This window comes from Penaeus vannamei, chromosome 2, assembly GCF_042767895.1.
Source record: "Penaeus vannamei isolate JL-2024 chromosome 2, ASM4276789v1, whole genome shotgun sequence".
Classification (NCBI taxonomy): domain Eukaryota; kingdom Metazoa; phylum Arthropoda; class Malacostraca; order Decapoda; family Penaeidae; genus Penaeus; species Penaeus vannamei.
Genome location: NC_091550.1, coordinates 2,156,560 through 2,169,059, shown reverse-complemented (window position 1 = coordinate 2,169,059; position 12,500 = coordinate 2,156,560). Strand labels below are relative to the sequence as shown.

Sequence of the window (12,500 nt, the reverse complement as noted above, 5' to 3'; positions counted from 1 at the left end):
CTTCCTCTTAACCCCTCATCTTCCTCTAAAACCCGCCCCCCTTCCTCTTAATCACCCCCCCCTCCTCTCGAACCCGTAACCCCTACTCTCGAATCCCTCCTCCTTTTTCTCAACTAAACCTCTCCCCTTTCATATAAACCCCTCCCCCTTCCTCCTAAACCCCTCCCCCGTTTATTTTAACCCACCCCCTTTTATTTTAACCCCTCCCCTTCTCTCCTGAACACGCACCTAACCCCCCTTCCCCCTTCTCTCTGAACCCCGCAGTGTGTGGCTCGTGGAGAGAGCCCATCCCCGGCTGGGTGGACAACCTGTTCGCGTTCACGGGGCTCCTGGTGGGCATGGGCAAGGGCGTCCTGCGATCCCTCTACGTCAGCAACGGCATCAAGCTCGACTTCATCCCCGTCGACGTCCCCATCAACCTCATGATCGTCTCCGCCTGGAACACGGCCGTCGGGAGATACAAGTGGGTAGTCTGTGCTCTCGGTCGGATTTTTTTTGGAGTGGGTTTGGTCGTGGGATTATTGATTTAGTTGATTGTTAATGTGTGTTTTGTTTATCTCTTTATCTATTTTTTATTTTTTGGGGGGTATGGATAGATAGGTTGGGAGGTACAGTAGATAGATAGATATTTTTGTTGTTTTACATATTAGTCTCTTTGGCTCAGATATATTTATGGGATTTTATTATTATTATATTATTATTATTATTACTATATTATTGGGATTTGATTATTATTATTATATTATTATTACTATATGATAATTTTCTTATTATCTATAATAACTTTTACCTGCATATGAAACGATGTTAGTAACAGCGCGCCCCGACCCTTTTCCAGGCCCGAGAGCGTCCCCATCTACTGCTGCTCAACCGGAACAGACCAGCCACTGACGATCGAGGAACTGGCAGAACACCTGAAGAAGTCGGTGCGCAAATACCCCTTCAATTACCCCCTGTGGTACCCGGACGGCTCGGCTAAGAACATCAAATTCCTCCATCAGCTCCATGTCTACGCGGTGAACATCATCCCAGCCTACATCGCGGACACCATCATGAGAATCCTTGGAAGAAAGCCCATGTAAGTCACGGTTTCTGTTTTTTTTATTGTGATGATTGTTGATTTTCCTTTATAAAGCGGTGGTCGTTGGAGGTGAGGCTCGGGTTCATGGGTGGGTCTTGTGGGGGTCGTTTTAATGGGTGTGATTTCAATGCTGGTCGCTTTAATGGGTCGTTTCATTGGGTTTTGTTTTCAAGGTCATTCGTTTTATTGAGTTCAATTTGGTGGACGTCTACTTTGCTGTCGTCTGTAAAGTAAGACTAGTAAGAGAAAGGAGGAGGAACGGGGGATATCTGGTGATAATGAAGGTGGAATTGGCAATTATGGTTAATGATTGTGATCCGTGTTCTCTTGCAGCGCCGTGAAGCTGTGCAACAAGATGGTCAAGGCCGTGAGCGCCCTGGAGTACTTCATGCTGCGCGACTGGACCTTCCACACGTCCAAGACCAACGCCCTGTGGCGGTCCCTCAGCCCCGCCGACCAGGACCTCTACCACTTCAGCGTCAAGGACCTCGACTGGGACACGTACATCCAGACGTACCAGAAGGGCTGCAAACAGTACATCATGAAGGAGGAGCTCTCCACCATCCCCTTCGCCAAGAAGATGATGACGCGGATGCACGTCCTCCACCGCATCGTGCAGCTGTGCCTCATGTACGGCGTGTGGTGCCTGCTGTCCACCGACACCGCCTCCGCCTTCTACTCCGCCTGCTTCAACGGCGCCTCCCAGCTGCTGTCCCTCACCCCGGCCTTCGTCGCGGCGGAGGAGGCGGCGGCGACCGGCTCGTAGGGCCCCGCGACAGGCGCCCCAACTCCCACAACCCGTCAGCCAGTGCCCAGAGGCCCCAGTCCAGCCACCACACGCGCATCCAAGGCCTGTCAGCTGGTGTTGAGGTCTGGGTGAAGTCATCCAGGAGGTCACTCTCGCTGAGACGCCTCACTGACACTAGCATCTACCTCGTGAGCTCTGGAGGAGGCGCCGGGGAGGACCTCACCCTGTGCGCCCCGATCAGTAGGGCATTTTGCTTGCTACCTTAGTTGGTTCTTCTTAGCGAGTGATCAGCGAGTGTCTGTAGATTCATCCCCGAGAATTTTACAGGATTTTTTGAAAGAAAGGGATATGATGTGCTCATTTTGCTTGGAAAATTCTTATACCAGTATCGGACTTTCGAATCGAGTCGCATTTTTTTTTTTGGTCTCCAAAAAGAGGGTTGTATTTGTTTTCATATTTCTGCATTGTCTCTTTGGGCACTAACTCTCCCCCGCGAGTTGCACTAGGTCGCTCAACATCACGTGAACAGGTGCTCAAGTACCAGTCTCTTAAGGTAACCCAAGGTATTACCAATATGTATAATACCGCCTTGTATATAGTGTTTTTTCTTCTTTTTTTATTCTTTAGTGGAAGATGTTCTGCCCCAAAGACTTAATGAATCACATGCCATTTTATCGATGGACATTTAACGAAAGACTTTTTATCACAAAGTATTTTTTTTAAACGTTTGCACACTTCTTTGTTATATCACGCTGTTATGTTTGTTCTTTATCATGATGGCGGTTACTTGAAAATAATATTTATAGGCTAAGATTATTTTATTCTATTGTGACAGTAATAGTGTAATCTGTAACTGTTGAACAAAATATTCTCATCTGCTGACAGATAAATTGCCTTCAAAGTTTTGTACATTCGTGTTCTCCATATTTTTGTCTTTATGTCAGTGTAGTTTATTGATGATATAGTTTGTTAGGAATCACTGCTTAACCTGGATCAAAAAAATGACAGCTTTGTGTGACCTCCCTCTTGACATTAGGTTGAAATCTCGAGGGCTGAAATAGATCGTGTTGAAGGAAAATATTCATGGTAGGTTCAGATTTCGAGGGCTATGCTATTTAACGACGAAGGGAAAAAAAAATGATGTTTAGGTTCTAATTCCGCGGGCTGGAATATTTAGCATGGAGGAAAAAGAAACAATGTTTAGGTTCTAATTCCGAGGCTGGAATATTTAGCATGGAGGAAAAAGAATCGATGTTTAGGTTCAAATTCCGAGAGCTGGAATATTTAGCATGAAGTGAAAATAACAATATTAACTTAAGCATAGCCTATTTGTGTCCCCTTATGTCTCATGCACTTACAAAGGGGTTTATTTAGAAAATACTTTGAAAGTGGACCAACGCATCGAGTTTGTTTATTGTTTTTTTAGATATATATTTTTGATGATGTACATAGTCCTCCGTACATCCATACTTTGGCATGCTCTAAAAACACACGATAATTCATTGGTTTGTTGAAGATTTAGGCATTTTTTTTTGTATACAGTTTATCACTTATCGGTTTAGATAGGTAATATGAAAGGTATTTCACCTGTAATATCTACTTTTCAAGATCCTTTCTTTTTCTCTTTCTCTCTCTTTTTATCCGAAATAACTTGAAAATTACATATTACACGTACTCTCTCTGCTATTCGCCGTCATTGATTTTAGACTTTCCGTTACGCATAAAAGGAAATGTGTTGTGTTGTCACGTGTATGACAAGGGTCGGCACTCAGGTCTCACTTCTCTATTTCGTTACATCCAGGCTCTAGCAGCTAGCTCTCTACCCTTCTTGATTTTGAAGGATTTTTTTTTTCTCTCTCTCTCCCTTTCCCGTGTTTTTTTTTTTTTTTTTTTTTTTTTTTTTTTTGTAAATCCAGTATTCAGAATCGTAAGTGACTTCCCCCCCTCCCCCCCTTCCCGCTATTCTTAATGTCCATCTGTACTATTTAGGTTCAATTTATCGTTATGTATATTTTCTCTCTGTCTGTCTGTTCAAAAGGGAGTGAAAATGTACCTTCACTCTTGGCGAGTCAGATGGTTGTAAACAGTATTTTTGATTTTTTTCTGGTGTATTTCACTGCGAAGAACAATGGAAAACAAGAAAATAATAAGCCTCAGTATTCAACAAAGTTAAGTTATTTGCGCCCTGAAGGATATAAAAATCACCGTTGAGGACAGACTTATTTATGGTGACTTACTGATGACTCCATTCGCCATCATTTTAAGAAACCGTCAAATAATGCATTTTGTCGGTTCTTCAGGAGCTCGAAACTTCCACAGGCAGTCGGTGAAATAGTGGACTGCACAATGTACACAAAAAGGTGCGCTGTACATAAAGTTCATTATCCTGTGCACTGAAGTCTGGTTGTCGTCCTTAAGAATGTCTAATGCACCAGGTTTATTGATTTATTTTTTATTTAGACAGCACCTGTTGAGGCTACAGGAGGCTGTCCGTTGTATATAGTTTAGATGATACTTGTGTATTCCCATTTTACATATTATTTTGTACTGTACTAATTAATTCCTCTATTATAAGGGTAATTAATATTTTTTTTTCGTCTTTTTATTTTCATTTTTTTCATTTTTGTATTTAATTTCCACGATATAGTTATTTTTGTTTTTCGTCATTTCTATAATCATTTGTTGATGTTTTTAAAAATTCATATTATTTTCTTTCCTTACGATAAACTTCACTTCAAAGTCATCATGAGTGTACATGATACATATCAACCAAAATCACTTTATTTAGAGGATATATTTATATATCTGTACCATTTTTATCTACCAATTTTTAATGTACTAATGAATTAAAATTTTATTATCGTGTTTTTATAATAAATTCATCCCTTAAGGTTTTCATCACAAATCTGTATAGTTTTTTTTCAATGAATTTTTATGTAATGTTTGTGAGATCCGAAATCTACGTGTCTTTAAGAATGTGACATTGTACTTGTATACTGTAGCTCTGATTTTCATTAAAAAATTAACAATATAATTAGAGTACACTTATTTTTTCTCCTAAGTTATGAATATGGAAATGATACCGAGAATTTTTGCGGTTTGTCATTTTCTCTCTCTCTCTCTCTCTCTCTCTCTCTCTCTCTCTCTCTCTCTCTCTCTCTCTCTCTCTCTCTCTATCTATATATATATATATATATATATATATATATATATATATATATATAATATATATATATATATATATATATTTATATATATATATATATATATATATATATATATATATATATATGTATATTTATATGTATGTGTATATGTATATGTATATGTATATGTATATATATGTATATGTATATGTACATTTACATACATATATACATGTATATAAATATATATCATACGCACACACACATGCATATATATATCTTTTTCTCTCTCTCTTATTATTAATAATATTACTACATAGTGTCTCAACCCACTGTAGGATTTAGGTTTCTCTTCGATCTCAAAGAGAATAGGAGGGAAGGGGGGGAGGGGGAAGGGGAGGGAGAGGAAAAGAGAGTGAGTGAGTGAGACACGCACACACACGCATATGTATATATATTTGATATATATATATATATATATATATATATATATATATATATTTATATATTTAAATATATATATATAATATATATCTATATATATAATATATATATATATATATACATATACATACATACATACATATATATATATATATATATATATATATATATATATATATATATATATATATATATATATACATACATAGACATTATATATATATATATATATATATATATATATATATATATATATATATATATATATATATATATATCTATCTATATATATACATACATATACATATATACATATATATATCCACAAATATATTTTATATATATATATATATATATATATATATATATATATATATATTGAGAGAGAGAGAGAGACAGATCGAAAGAGAGAGAGAGAGAGAAAGAGAAAGAGAGGGGGGGGGAGGAATAACGGTCCGGTTGCTCTTACGGAAAAAATCGGCCTTAACCGGGGAACGAAACAGTGTCATCTGGGAAGTCGTCGCGATGGTTCAAGTGGTAATAGGAAAGGTTATCCGGCCAGGTAAGGGTGGTGCTGCCCAAATAACTTAGTCATGCATTGAGAGATGTCTGAGTCCTGCAGTGATATGAATGGTTGTTGAATGATAATGATGATATACGCATGTATCGACTCTCTCTCTCTCTCTCTCTTGCTTTCTTTCTTTCTCTCTCTGTCTCTCTCTCTTGCTTTCTTTCTCTCTCTGTCTCTCTCTCTCTCTCTCTCTCTCTCTCTCTCTCTCTCTCTCTCTCTCTCTCTCTCTCTCTCTCTCTCTCTCTCTCTCTCTCTCTCTCTCTCTCTCACACACACAGAAAGATAGGCACAGACATACTGATAGATACAGATGTACATAAATGCTTATTTTGTAGGCTTATTCTTTCGTTGATTATAAAGAAAGCAGCGCTAAAGCAGGTGGAAAGAAGCCATTACCAAAATAACTGCATTTGTTGCTTCTGGGTCTAAATCACCGTAATTATAGAACCTGGAATCGACAGGTGCCACTTCTTGCAAATCCAGCGTGCAATTTACCCCTTGCAATATGCCTTTTACGTCTAACTGCACCGTCGCCAAGTGAGGCTCGACTAGGACTAATATCGGTCGTTAAAGTGACGAACAAGGTGACAATTAGAAAACCGTGTATCCTTATCTCTCCCAAGAATCAGATGGGAAGGAAACCACCAACATTGCAGCTGAAATTCCTTAATTTTCTGAAGGCGTGAAGTATCTCATTTTATCATAATTACTGAGTTGAACCTTCCGTGGTATAGGCAGTACAGAACTCTCTTATATAGTGGCATAGGCAGCACAGAACCCTAATACATAGTGGCATAGGCAGTATAGAACGCTAATGCATAGCGGCATAGGCAGTATAGAACCCTATTACATAGTGGTATAGGCAGTACAGAACAGAACCTTCGTATGTAGTGTTATAGGCAATACAAAACTCACGTATAAAAGGCACATTTTTGACGGCAATATATTTCAAAATTTCTTTAAAAACCTTGAAAGTTCTTGCTCATATTTGTCTTTTTTTTTAGCGGCATTGCTTGGTTAGATATCTTGGTCTGGTTTCGTAACCAAGCATTTCCAAACGACCTCCAGAGAAATCATGACGTCACAATAGTAAACAAACCGCTAAAATGGCCGACAGAAATGAGCGATAACGATCAATTTTTTAAAATAATTTATTTATGCTGTCGCCAATAGATATTGAAAACTTGGAAGTTGCTATCATATCTATGCCGACCAGAAGTATTAATTGGAGTATACTGATAGGTTTATTATTGTCGAGAAGATAAGTACTAGCTACTTATAATTGTATTAAGGCCAACACGAGGATGTCCAAAGCGCGTTTTTATTTAACCTTGTTATTTCCGTTCTAAATCTCGCAATTTGAAAGACCTATCTTTGGTAATCTTTGGCCAAGTTGGCGGTTTGTTTACTGCTGTGACGTTATGAAATTTCCTCTGTTAGTCGTTTGAAAATGCTTGGTTTAGTTACGAAACCAGACCACGATATCTAACCAAGCAATGCCGCTAAAAAACAAATATGAGCAAGAACTTTCAAGGCTTTTAAAGAAATATTGAAATATATTGCCGTCAAAAATGTACCTTTTATACGTGAGTTCTGTATCCTTCCTTCAGATTGTTGCTCTAAAGTGTGTAAACAATCTATTTATTTACAGCATAACCTTTGTGCTAAATAATAAGTAGTTTGCAGAGGTATAGGCAATGGAGAACCCTCATAAGTAGTAGTAGAAGCAGCACAGAAGCCTCGTATAGGTAAGGCTTACGATCAAAACGGTCTATAGATGATTTATGAAAGCCCTGCAATCACTTCCCTGGGCCTCTTCGAAGTCAGAAGCACTCGAACGTTTATCTTAGACGGTCGAAGTCGCTGCAAGTTTCGCCAACGTCACTTAGCCAACGAGAGATCGCGAAGTCAACACCTACACCTGACTTCCTTTATCGTTAAATCTTCGAATCGTGAGATATTTTGCAGGCCTCTTTCTACCTGGAACGAGAGGAGTGTTGCTTCTATGAATAATTTTGCATGTCTGAGAAACCCTTTGCATAACCAGTCCCTCAATAACATTCGGCGACCTTTGACCCTAAAAGACAAGGGTTAACGTGACGAGACCAGTACATGCTCGGTTTGTATACACGAGAAGTGAGACTCGTTTCAGGATGAAAATCGTGTGATATGCGGAGTTTTCACTTTGACTTTGACAGGTTTATGGAGACAAAGCGAGAGAGAGAGAGAGGGAGGGAGAGAGAGAGAGAGAGAGAGAGAGAGAGAGAGAGAGAGAGAGAGAGAGAGAGAGAGAGAGAGAGAGAGAGAGAGAGAGAGAGAGAGAGAGAGAGAGAAAGAGAGAGAGAGAGAGAGAGAGAGATAGAGAGAGAGAGAGAGAGAGAGAGAGAGAGAAATAGAAATAGAAAGAGAGAGACACACACAGAAAGAGAGAGAAAGACAGACAGACAGACAGAAAGAAAGAAAGAGAGAAAGACAGCCAGAGTCAAAGAGCGAGAAAGAACTACACCCCAAAAGGATGAAGGTGTATGCAGAGTGAAAGTCGTATAGCAGCGTCTTCTCCCGCATCTCTCCTCTGGCCATTCATTCGCCAAGATCTCAGCTGGCGAGGCGGTTTCTAACGCCCCTCGCTCACGCTGAACAAGCCAGGCGAGAGAATGGGGGTGGAGGAGGGAGAGGAGAGAGGGGGAGGGAGAGAGAGAGGAGGGAGGAGGGATAGGGAGAGGGAGAGGGAGAGGAGAGGGGGGTGGGAGAGGGGAGGGGATGGTGAGGGAGAGGGAGAGGAGAGAGGGGGGGGGAGGATAGGGAGAGAGGGGGGAGTGAGAGAGGGGAAAGGAGGGAGAGGGAAGAGGAAGAGGAGGGGAGGGGATAATGAGGGAGAGGGAGAGGAGAGAGAGGGGGAGGGGATGGTGAGGGAGAGGAGAGAGGGGGATGGTTAGGGAGAGGGATAGGAGAGAGGAGGGGAGGGGAGAGAAGAGGGGAGAGAGGGATAGGGAGAGAGAGAGGGAAGAGGTGAGAGGGAGAGAGAGAGAGAGAGCGAGAGGGAGAGGAAGAGAGAGAGAGAGAAAGAGAGAGTGAGTGAGTAAGAGAGAGAGAAATAAAGAGACAAAAAGAAAAAAAAAAAAGAAAATGAGAAGGAAGAAGAAAACGAGGGATAGAGAGACAAAAAGAGAGAGAAACACTGTCGGTACGAAGATTCCATTCCCGCTCACTTCCACGGGGAGGCTTAATCTACTCTTAAATGTCTCCTTAAAACCACAAAAAAAAAAAAAAAAAAAAATAGGAACAAACCTCCCCCAAGAGCTAAAAAAAAATAAGAAAATAGGACCCCCCCCCCCAAGAGCTCAAAATAATCCCGTCCTCACAAGCATCCTAAAGGTGATTTGGCGCAAAAACTTAAACCCCCGATTCGCGAACATTTCAGAACTCCAATCCAGACACAATCATGACCTTTGATGAACCTGAAAATCGACCGAAATAATGATGATCGGCGATGCCACTCGTCCGGCACTGATACGAATTTGATCAGAGTGTATTTATCTATTTCTTGGAGAAATTGATAACGAGATGATACGATATTTAGCTAAAAAAAAAAAAAAAAAAAAAAAAAAAGAAAAAAAAAAAGAAAGAAAAAAAAAAAAAACGAGTGAATCATAAGGGGTTGATGATGTGAGGAAAAAACAGAAGAGGCTTTTTTAAAATTAGATATTTGTTTTTCTTTCTTCCTCTCTCTCTTTCTCTGTCTCTTTCTGTCTCTTTTTCTTTCTCTCTTTCATTCTCCCTCCCCCCTCTCTCTTTCTCTGTCTCTTTCTTTCTCTCTCATTCTCTGTCTCTTTCTCTCTCTCTTTTCTTTCTCTCTCATTCTCCCTCCCCCTCTCTCTCTTTCTCTGTCTCTGTCTCTCTCTCTTTTCTCTTTCTCTCTCTCATTCTCCCTCCCCCCTCTCTCTTTCTGTCTCTTTCTCTCTCTTTTTCTTTCTCTCTCTCATTCTCCCTCCCCCTCTGTCTTTCTCTGTCTCTTTCTCTCTCTCTCTTAATTCTCCCTCCCCCCTCTCTCTTTCTCTCTTTATCTGTCTCTTTCTTTCTCTCTCTCAATCTCCCCCCCCCCCCTCTCTTTTTCTCTGTCTCTCTCATTCTCTCTCATCCCCCCCCCTTCTCTCTCTTTCTCATTTTCTCTCATTCTCCCTCCTTCTCTCTCTGTCTCTTTCTCTCTCTCATTCTCCCTCCCCCCCCTCCCCCCCCCTCTGTCTCTCTCTCTCTCTCTCTCATTCTCCCTCCCCCCGCTTCTCTCTGTCTCTCTCTCTCTCTCTCTCTCTCTCTCTCTCTCTCTCTCTCTCTCTCTCTCTCTCTCTCTCTCTCTTCTCTCTCCTCTCTCTCTCTCTCTCTCTCTCTCTCCCTCTTTCATTCTCCCTCATTCTCCTCCCCCCTTCTCTCTTTATTCTGCAATTCTAATTCAGATAAACTATCCGCATAAACTTTCAAATTAACTCCGAAATCTCGGAAACTTTCCAACATATGTCATTTTACTCTTAGAGGAAAAGAAAAAGAAGAAAAAGAAAAAAAACTGTTTGTGGACATGAATACCTAGTCAGCTGTTCAGAACACATGTTGTATAAGGGAGTTTGGTGTTAATTCCTCTATATTTTTTTCTTCGGGTTTCAGAAAAAACGGAATTTATAAATGTTTTCTTCGGATTTCAGAATATACGAAAGAGAGAGAGAGAGAGAGAGAGAGAGAAAAGAGAAGAAGAAGAAGAAGAAAAGAGAAGAAAGAAAGAAGAAGAGAGAGGAAGAAATTTATAAATGTTTTCTTCGTATTTCAGAATATACGAAAATTATAAATGTTTTCTTCGGATTTCAGAAAAAAAACGAAAATTATAAAAATCGGATTTCTGAAAAAACGAAAATTATAAATGTTTTCTTCGGATTTCAGAAAAAACGAAAATTATATATTTTTTCGGATTTCAGAATAAACGAAAAATATAAACGTTCTTATTATATAAGAAACGAAGAAGTGTTTAATGAAATATGGAAAATAATGGAGATTTTGGCAACTGACGTCAAAGTATGGTTAAGGAGAGGGAGAGGGAGAGGAGAAAGGGGGGAGTGAGAGGGAGAGAAAAGAGGAGAGAGGTGGAGGGAGAGGAGAGAGGAGGGAGGGAGGGAGAGGGATAGGAAAGAGGTGGAGGGAGAGGGAGAGGGAGAGGAGAGAGGTGGGAGTGAGAGGGAGAGAAAAGAGGAAAGAGGAGAGAGGGAGAGGAGAGGGAGGAGAGGAGAGGAAAGAGATGGAGGGAGAGGGAGAGGAAAGAGGTGGAGTGAGAGGGAGAGGAAAGAGGTGGGAGTGAGAGGGAGAGGGAGAGGAGAGAGGGGGAGGGGAGGGAGAGAGGAGGCGGGTGGTGAAGAGGGAGAGAGAGGGGGATGGTGAGGGAGAGGGAGAGGAGAGGTGGAGGGAGAAGGAGAGGAAAGAGGTGGAGGGAAAGCGAGAGGGAGAGGGAGAGGAAAGAGGTGGAGGGAGAGGGAGAGGAGAGAAGTGGGAGTGAGAGGGAGAAGAAAGAGGAGAGAGGGAGAGGAAAGAGGTGGAGGGAGAGGGAGAGGCTCGATTTTGTTTGCATTTCGGGTTCAATTGTTGGCGAAGCAGAGACGGTAGAGAGGGCCCAGGCGATCGAGTGGTGAGGTCTGTTGCACTGCAATGTTCTCTCTCTCGCTTTATCTTCGTTTCTGCCTGTTCTCTCTTTCTCTCTCTTCTTCTCTGTCTGTCTGATTTTCTCTTTCTCTCTTTTCTTCTCTGTCTGATTTTATCTTTCTCTCTCTTCTTCTGTCTGTCTTTCTCTTTCTCTCTCTTTTTGTCTTCATTTTTCTCTCTCTCTGTATGTGTTGTGTGTGATCCTCTGTCTCTTCCTCCTTTTCTCTCTCTCTCTCTCTCTCTCTCTCTCTCTCTCTCTCTCTCTCTCTCTCTCTCTCTCTCTCCCTCTCTCTCTCCCTCTCTCTCTCTCTCTCTCTCTCCCCCTCTGTCCTTCTGTCTACCTGTCTGCCATTATCGAAAAGAAGAGAAAGTAAATCAGTTAATTAATATGAAACAGTACAATGCATTAAATTATATTATCTCCAAATGATAAAAAATTTCCCCCAGTAAGTGTGTTTCATTGTCTCAACTCTCGCTTTCTTACTTGCATTTCTCCGAGTTTTCTATCTTGATCCTTATTGCTTCTATGAATAACGATTGACTAAACAATTCAGAGGAAAGTTAAATCTATAGAATTTTTTTTTTGTTTGTTTGTTTCTTTTTTCGTCTCTCTGTTTCTGTCTCTGTTTCTTTCGTTGTCTCTGTGTCTGTGTCTTTCTCTCTTTCTCATATTCTCTCTCTGTCTCTCCCCCTTTCGCTCTCTCTCTCTCTCTCTCTGTCTCTCTCTCTCTCTCTCTCTCTCTCTCTCTCTCTCGCTCTCTCACTCCCTCTCCCTCATTCTCTCCCTCTCTCTCTCTCTCTCTCCCTTTCGCTCACACTCTCTCTCCATCTCTC

At 40.9% G+C, this 12,500-nt stretch overlaps 1 protein-coding gene across 4 annotated transcripts in view; it reads left to right on the top strand.

The window, feature by feature from the left end:
• LOC113808882 (putative fatty acyl-CoA reductase CG5065) overlaps window positions 1-4,863 on the top strand; it is a 72,964-nt gene extending 68,101 nt beyond the window's left edge. For 3 of the 4 annotated variants that reach the window (XM_070128438.1, XM_070128426.1, XM_070128430.1), the window contains 3 exons: window positions 265-463; window positions 839-1,078; window positions 1,415-4,863. In XM_070128438.1, the coding sequence (XP_069984539.1) occupies window positions 265-463; window positions 839-1,078; window positions 1,415-1,847 (872 nt within the window). In that variant the 3' untranslated portion in view covers window positions 1,848-4,863. The remainder of the gene's footprint in view (window positions 1-264; window positions 464-838; window positions 1,079-1,414) is intronic. The other variant, XR_011398957.1, reaches the window with a different exon arrangement.
• Window positions 4,864-12,500: the final 7,637 nt, after the last annotated feature.